General features: G+C 47.5%; 1 protein-coding gene across 1 annotated transcript in view; it reads left to right on the top strand.

Moving 5' to 3' along the window:
- The window catches only part of ANKDD1B (ankyrin repeat and death domain containing 1B), an 87,909-nt gene that overhangs the window by 69,263 nt on the left and 9,843 nt on the right, over positions 1-8,803 (top strand). The window contains 2 exon segments of the mRNA XM_004703671.1: positions 2,564-2,662; positions 7,657-7,759. Of these exon segments, the coding sequence (XP_004703728.1) occupies positions 2,564-2,662; positions 7,657-7,759 (202 nt within the window).

Below are 8,803 nucleotides of genomic sequence, written 5' to 3'. Positions count from 1 at the left end.
GGAAACCTACGGAGTCTGTTACCAATGTGGTGGCTGTTGAGTGGTTGTTTTGATCCACTTCAAGGTGCCTTAAAAATTCCTGGGAGGAATAAGTGCACTATTTCCCCTTCCCTCCACCCCGCCTCCATTCCACACAGCCAGCACTTTGGACAGCTAAGCAGTAGCTCAGAGGTACCTTGCCAGAGGCTCCTTAACCAAAAGTCACTCCCCAGGAGTGATACGTCGTCATTGGGAGGGGACTTTTTCTACAGAAGAGACACTAAATGTGTCTTCCTTTGTCCTGGAGGCAAAAAAGGTCAAAAGACACCTCCTGATATAAAACTATGAAACATCCCATAAACGCAATCAGCCCAAGCAGAATCCAGTGCCTCCTCAAAGGCGTCACCCACGGCTGGAACTGGAGGCCCGAGATGCGGTGAGAAATGGGGGGAAGCGTGGTGCGGGCTGGTGTCTGAGCGGAAGGCCTGCTCTCTGGGCCTGCTGGCTAAGCCTCCCGTTCCCAGAGGCCCTTCCCATGGGCTGGACTCAGCCAGGAGACACCCAGTTGTGGAGAGAGGATTCCTGGGCTTCTGAGGACAGATGAAACTTCGGGGCCCCTCCCTACAAAAGCCCCATCTGTGTCTCCTCCAGGCTAGAGAGAACCCACAGCCGGCCAGCCCTACCCTTAGGAACCCTTAACTCCTTTTTCCCATCTGTACCAGAGCATTGACTCAGCTCTCTGCAGGCTCCTCCCACACCAGCCTGGGAGATGAGTTTGGACCCCCTTCACGCCTGTCCCTGCTCCCCTGCCAGGAGTCCCGTCGTCGCCAGCCTTTATTTGCCCAAGCGTGTTTTGGGGAAAGCCTCTTGCTAATAAATACACTTACATCCTACTAAATATACTTACTGCCTTAACGTGCGGCCTCATGGATCGCTCTTCTAATGGGCAGAACCTTTACCACATACACAAACAGAACCTCCTGTCTGTGGGTGGTTTGGGTTTGGACAGAACTGGCCACATCTGCTGCATGATGAAGTGCTTCTTGGGCTTGTTGCCTAATGATGAGGCTAGAATTTATCCACGGCGACTTCATTATTGTTCGGCCTAGGAATACATGCTCAACACAGAGAAGTACGACGCAATACAGACACCAAAAAGCTTAGGATTTGTTTGTACACCCAAGAAGCGTCATTCTTGTTGCTCCTGAGAGACGTCAGCTGGGGTCACAGTGCGTTACAAAGGAGGCTGCTCACGGCAAGATCAGCAGTTTGAACCCACCAACCTGCTCCACGGGGAGAGCGGAGGCTTTCCTGCTCCAGGGAAGAGTTAGGGCTTCAGAAATGCACAGGGGGAGCCCTCCTCTGCCTAGAGGGTCCCCATGACTTGGGATCCTCTGGATGGCAGCGAGTTTGGTTTGTCTGTTTATGTTTTCTTGCCTTCTGCATAAGATTCTTGTCAAGATGGGATATTTTGGGTACGTAATGTACTACTTCATGCTGGTGTAGACCTTTGGTAAGCCTGATCTGCCATAAAGGTTAAACCCCCAGGGGGACACATGCCACTCACCAGTGGGTCTTCAATAGATGCCCCTTGACAAGAACGATGCCAGCAGCCCAGGCAGGCCGGCCCTGTGCTCTGGTGGGAAGAGGACGGGGCCCAGTGAGAAACACTCGGGTCTACTGACCACGGTCCACTATGTGGCCCTGGGGCCGTTGCTTCAGTTCTTTGAGGAAGGGGTTGCACTAGATTGTGTCAAAGGTTCTTTTCTTCCCTAATATCTTAGAAATGCTTTTGCACCAGCATTCCTTTCAACAGAAGATTAATATGGGTAATTTTCTTGTATTTTCATGGGTTTTTGTTAACATACTCTCACCCGCTTCATAGGAACGTGACTAGCCCCCACAGAAACTTGAAGTTTCGCACTGCTTTAGAAACTATGATGTCGAAAAAAATCGACATCATAAAAATGACCGAATATTCCTCCACCTAGACTTCACCTTTGCTACTATTTTGATGTCTTTCCTTCTCTTTCTGTTTGTAATTTTTGATGAAACTGAGCTTCTCTACAGTGCTGCTTTCGCAGGGCTTAAGTGTTATATGATAGGCATTTGCTTTTTTTCATATTCTTTGAAATGGTTTCCTAAACATCATTGTTAGTGGTCCCCTAGTGATTGCGCATTGGGCTGCTAACTGCAAGGTCAGCAGTTTGAAACCATCAGTCCCTTCTTGGGAGAAAGATGAGACTTTTTACTCCCATATAGTGTTACAGTCTTGGAACCCCCTGGGGACAGTTTGACCCTGTCCAATAGGGTTGTTATGTGCCAGAATTGACTCAATGACAGGGAGTGGGTGAATATCCCAATACATGGGTATACCGTGATGCATCTGTGGACCCTCCTTACACACGCCACTTTTGCTCACCTTTCTACTGTGATAATACTGCAATGAGTGCACCCCGTACCATTTAAAAATATCTGATCTGTCCCATTTTACAATGTGTCTAGGCAACACTACTTTCTCTGTCTTTTTGTTTTTATCCTCCTCAGTGGGTGTGGGTTACATTTTAAAATTTTCTTGTGGCAGAGGCAGCAAACCCCTTTGCATGTCGCTGCTGATCTTGGAAATGTGGAATTGGTGGAGACCCTCCTGAAGGCAGGCTGTGACCTGAAGATCCTGGGTAAGGTAATTCTCTGGGCTGCCCTCTGCCAAGCGCTCCCTGCCGGCTGTGAACCTTGGGCAGCAGCATTAATATATCCTTTGTGAGATGGAGTAGTGGTTACACACTGGGCTGCTAACCACAAGGTCAGCAATTCGATACTGTCTGCTTTGCCTTTCCATTCTCATGAAGAGTGACAGTCTCAGAAACCCCCAGGGGCAGTTCTACCCGTCCTGTAGGGTCGCCATGAGTCGGCATCTCCTCCATGGCAGCGAGTGTGGGTTTGGGGGTTTGGTTTGTGAGATGGATGGATACTGGGGATGGACAGAAACATGTATCTTCCCTGTCAGTGGGACACGGTCAGTAGCTCATGAATCTGAATGAGCTATGTCAGTAAGCGTTTTCACTCCAAGTGATCACATGGTTTAAAAAAATTCACATTATTTAGTATGTTTTCAAATCAGTTATAGAATCAGGTGTGTACCCTACAATATGAATTTATTGAGGGCATGCAGCAGAACACCAGGGGAACAGAGTAGTGAAACCCCCGGGGAATACCAAAAATAGACTTTGGAGACAGATTGTGGCATCCCATCAGACTCGACTGGAAAATACTCGTAAAGGCCAACAAACAGACCTTGAACTATTTATAGGCTTTTCAAAAAAAAAACCAAATTTATAAGTCGTAGACTTAGCAACATTTCCCTCCCAACGTCTGTCCCATCTGTCATTTGTCCCAGTTTTGTGCTGCCTTTGTAAGAGAGTTGTTATTGTTGTTGTGATGGTGGTGCTGGTGGTGGTGGGTGCCTGTGGAGGAGGCGCTGCCTCATGGGGACCCCGTGTACAACAGAACAAAAGGTTGCCTGGCCTGCACCATGCCCATGATGGTTGTAGATTTAAGTGCTCCTTGCCTAGCACAATGTTGGACAGGCGTCTCTTGTGATCCGTAGGATGTTCATTGGCTGATTTTCAGAAGTAGATCACCGGGCTTCCTCCTAGTTCATGCAGTAAACAGCAATAGAGGGACGTATCTGACCTCCTCTGGCTTTCCTATTGCCACAAGGCAGTGTCAGACAAGTCTCCGGGCTCCATTCTTTGCCTATTGTGACACCCACCATTTCTCCCCCACCATTCTACATCTTCGCTGGCTTTGAGAATCCCTTATAATGACCACACAGAACCCACAGACAATGCTCACAATTAAGGAGGTTTATGAGGGGAGTTTATAGGTGACCAGTCAGGATCAGCGGAGAGTCAGGATACAGTCATTGGCCTCCTCAGCCAGCAGCCACGTCTCTCTCTGGTTCTTAGTGTGTCAGCCACGTGGTCCCTTGGCCTTTGCCTTCATGGGAAGCCTGCCCGTCACTGTCCCACTTCCATAGTCTCGGGCCAGATAGAGAGTAGGTCCCTCATAGCCTCAGGGCTGTTCCTCTGCATCTCCATGCCAGTCTCTGATGAACGTGCTCTTCCAAGCTTCTCAGGATTTCTATCAACGATGGCTCACCACCCCCAAGCCTTAGAGCCAGGGGGGTGCTAACTAAAACTGGCAATGCCCTCTTTCAGTGCTGCACACACCCTTTTTGCATAGCCCACCCAACCCTTTGGTGGGAGTTATTGAGAGACTTGGGCTTAAGCGTCATGTTAAGAAATCTCATTCCACCACCATTGGTCTTCGTCTGAAAGCTCTACTGAATGAAACCTGCTCACCGTGGGTGACTCTGCTGCTATTTGAAAGACCAGCAACATGCAGGCCACCACAGTGGTGCTGGGCTTTCCCCATCGGCACCCACGACTACTGCGTCCTTGCATGCTTCCTTTGTGCATCTGTGTGAGCACGCATAAATACAGACGATTTCATCGCGGCATTCTTTTCCAACCACAGCAGCTTACCGATATTTCCGTTCTGCATTTCACTTTTTGAGAACTTCTCAGTGTACAGTGGAGATCTTATCAGGAAGTGACGTTGCTTCCTTCTTCTTTGTGCCAGTTCGCGGGCCTCACAATTTGATTTTCCCAGATGTTGATCTTCCTCCTTCCTCTTCTTAGGGCTTGTTACATGATGAGCACGTAATATCCATTTAATTAATGAACACAAACAACCTTTACTATCTGCACCACAGTTTTGACCCCAAATAAGTAGTTTTTTATAAGATCACATGGCGGTGGGGGGCATGCGGGGGAACCAAGGCTTGGTGTAAACTGACCCTTTGGAAGAAGCCTGTCTACTCAACCTGAGGCCCTGCAATGTTCCTGGAGGTCTCTGTCCAGCTCACCCCCTGTGCTGTCCTGCCAGCGACAAAAATATTTGGACGTCCACTCCCGCAAACACTCCCTAGGAAGATTTTCTTAGGAGCTTGCAAACCCTAGCTCACAGAATACTTCCTTCCTAAAATAGGCTAATTATGGTGATTCAAATGGCTTTACAAGCCAGAATTTAGGCAGGGATACAATTACAGCCTTGCTAAATGCCTGCAAAATGCAGTGCTTCCTAATTTCATTACTGTCTCTTTTGATTAGGGGCTGATTACTTTCAGCCCAGATGTTCAGGCTCACCTGGGTCTTAGCGCCTGGAATACCAGCCAAAGCATCTGTGTTGGAGGGAATTGTTACCACTATCCAGACAAGTAGGAGCATCAGGGGCATGCATTGCTAGAGTTCTGAGGATAGAATCACAGGAATCCAAAGAGTGGAATTTTTCTGATCATTGCTGTTCATTATCTGTGTGTAGTTGGTATGGATCCATGAGAACCAGTCTGCCTTTGCTTAAGGGACAGTTGACAGATGGACAGGCCGTCTACTGCCTAAGGTCCCAGCACCCTGCTTTCCGAGCTTTGTGCCTGGCTTTGTGCTGTGCTGCACCCTTCTTGAGAAAAGAACACTGCTTCATGGTTTAGCTAAGGCACCCTCATGAGCGCCAGGCAGCTCACACCAACGTAATGTCCTGCACCGCTGTTGGCTAACACTGTAACCTTTCCCTCACTGGTATAATAGAAAGTGGCCTAGAAAGGGGTTCCATGAGCTGGATTCTCTATTGTGAATTAGCAGTGTTACTCAGCAGTGTTACTCAGATTAACACCAGGTTTGCAAACATTTATACACCAATCTCTACGGACACGCGTCACAATGACACGTGAACAAAATCACACAGTTTCTTTAAAGTTTTTCACTTAAAAATCCATATGATTATACACTATTAACTTGCAAATTAAGCTATGTGATCCTGCCTATTTATATAAAATTTATAATATTTAGCATTATGCAACATTTGAGACATTGGGTTCTCCGTATTGTAAGGGTCACTTGGGTTGGTTAATATGACAATCTCTGCTGTGTTATTTGTCTTTACATCTGATGTTTACTTTCTAAGAACTTTCTGATTATGCTTATATTTATTACTGAAGTATAGTGCTTTCATGAATGAAGTCGATTTACTGAAATTAATACTCAATTTACGTCATGTCAAACGGACGCGCATCTGTAGAGATAGGTATTTAGCACACAGAGAATTTCGAGATTAGAAGGCTGAGAAGAAAATTATTTCAGATATATATTTGTCTTGCTCAATGGATCAAAGTCAGCAGACCTGGTAGGAAGCACCCATAAATGTAAATTTTGTGGTGGAACTTGAAATGCACCAACCTAGTGTTAATAGGATCCATGTCTTTTCAGTTGATTATTCCACCCTCCTCGACACCCGGCTTCCACTTCGTGGTCTTAAGTGGCTGATGGTTCAAACTTGGCCTTCATGGCAGTGTTCCCTCAGGAGGAAGGCGGGAGAAGTGTGCCCCTTCTCTCTTTACAGAAAATCCTCCAAAGTTGCAAACTACCCCCCCGCCCCATGTAAATCCACCGGTCAGAACTTAAGTCAATTCTTAATGGCAAGGAAAGCTAGGAAATGCCATCAATATTTGTGGTGGCCACAAGCCCAGCTAAGAATCATAAGGTTTCTTCTTATAGAAGAAAGAAAGAAAAGGCGATTGGGGGACGCCGAGAGCCTGCCCTGATGGAGTCCTCCCTGGGAGGAGAAGACACATGATGTTGTTTACTTGCCGAGGACTTCACTGTGCAGTGAGCCAGGAGGATGCCGGGAGCCCGGGAGTAGAGGGTCCAGCAGCAACGCTAGGGTTCTTAGCCACAGCCAGCACCTCCAAGCCCTTCTCCATCCCCACCTAGCATAACGTGATCCCTCGCCTTCCTAACACTTCTCCCAGAAACCTTCCCCTCTCTTCACCCTTCTGCTGGTGCCACAGCCAATCAGCGGGAAGCGTGGGCTCCTTATAGACATGATCATTTATCCCTGTCCCCAAAGGTTATTTACACAGGATTCCTTTGTTCACTCTCTCTCTCTGACTTTCTTCACATTCTCTCGTGGCCGCACGTCCGTCCCTCCCTCCGTCTCTTCCTCTCTCCAGCTCTCCCTTTCTTACTTTCGGCTTTTCTCTCTTTATGCTGTCTGCCAATCTCCTCTCACCCTGCCCCCTTGACTCTTATTCCACTCTAAACACCCGGGCAGCTCATTAACTCTAATAAAACCTGTTCATTAAAACCCACACGCTGGGTCCACTTTCCTTTTATTCCCATTCCAGCAAGGAGAAAGACTGTCGTTCTTGATGGTAGAACATGGCTAAAACACCCTCTGTTTTCACATTCCCCCAACAATGACCTTTTGCTGTCTACGTCTTAGGAGAATGGATGGAGGTGTGATGGCCCTGTGAGCCTTTGCTACGTAGTTATCATCCTCAGAAGAGCGCAGCCAGCTCCCTGCCGTTGCTTTGTGCCCCTTCAATCCTTTTTCCTTTTTCCAGTCGACAAGGCACCTGAAGCCATTGAGAGCTCACATCTCTTGGACAATTATCATGTGCCAGCTTGTCCTGCAAAGTGTAGTCACAGTATCACATTTACCAGCCCCAGAGAAGCTGGTCTAAGTACACACAGCAAGGCAGAAACAGGATTTGGACTCGGGCCATCTTGTTCCAAAGCTAGCTAACAGTACTGTCTGACTCTTCCTTTTTAACGTCAGCAAGGGAGGACTGCCCTAGTGGCGGCCTCCAGGAGCAACCACAGTCTGGTCGTGGACATGATCATTAAAGCAGATAGATACTACGCCTGGAAAGAGGTAAGGAGTGGTGATTCCAGCAAAGCCAGGGGTTCTCTAGGCAACCTCCGTCTTCTTACAGGGTAACGTGGGGTCTGTGCAATTCTCTTCTTCCTTCTTTCTTTCAGTTTTCCTTGGGGGAGTCCTGTGTGGTGCAATTATAACTGTCCTTTCTACCCTGTGCTGTCCTCTTTCATGAACTGAACAATGACCTGTCCTTCTTCCCCTTCCTTTGCTGACATCAGACGTTGCCCTTGGGTCTTTTTCAGTTTCTTGGCAATGGGATCAGACTGTTGTAATCCATTGGAATATGAGTCATTGGCCTGCCGTTCTAGTGCACCTTAGTCTAGAAGCGCTGCTGATATCTGTTCAGCAACACACTTGATAACAACTCACAAGCCTACACTGGATTGGCTGGGAATTGGACCCTGGTGTCTCTCTGGCAGTTTGAACCCATGAGCCACTCCATTGGAGAAAGATGAGGCTTTCTAGTCCCATAAACAGTTACAGTCTCAGAAACTCACAGGGGCAACCGGGGCGCCATGAGACAGTATTAACGCCACAGCAGCAAGTTTGGTTTTCTGGTTTGGGGTCCTTCCAGAAAGGTGAGAATTCCTCCACTGAACCACAACTGCCCCCTATTGGCATGACCAATCAAATGAGAGTTCAGTTGGGTCGAACAGCCCAGCCCATATTGCCTACTGAGCATGCCACTGGTGGTCGACTACTGCACCCTCTGACCAGGATTCCATGGCTATGATCCATTCTGGAAGCTTCCAGACTAGCAGTCTGGTTAACAAAGCTCATGTTTTGGTACTTCAGCTTGCAACACAACCATTTGCTAGTTCTTAAAACAAACAAATAAGCAAACAAAACAACAAACACTCACGGCTACCAAGCACTCAAGTATGTTGTGATAGTCACTAAAACCTAATTTTTTCTTGTAAACACACATATAAAACATCTTCAAGTCCTTCTTTCTAGTCTTTCATTTATTTTTACCTCCTCTTAGGAGGCCTGTGGCCTAGTGGTTTCTAGTTAGGCTGCTAACCACAAGGCCAGCAGTTCGAAA

The sequence above is a fragment of the Echinops telfairi genome, unplaced genomic scaffold (assembly GCF_000313985.2).
Source record: "Echinops telfairi isolate 266 unplaced genomic scaffold, ASM31398v2 ScPeMD7_7469;HRSCAF=8507_1, whole genome shotgun sequence".
Classification (NCBI taxonomy): domain Eukaryota; kingdom Metazoa; phylum Chordata; class Mammalia; order Afrosoricida; family Tenrecidae; genus Echinops; species Echinops telfairi.
Note: the sequence above shows the minus strand (reverse complement) of the source record. Positions and strands in the feature narration are given on the sequence as shown.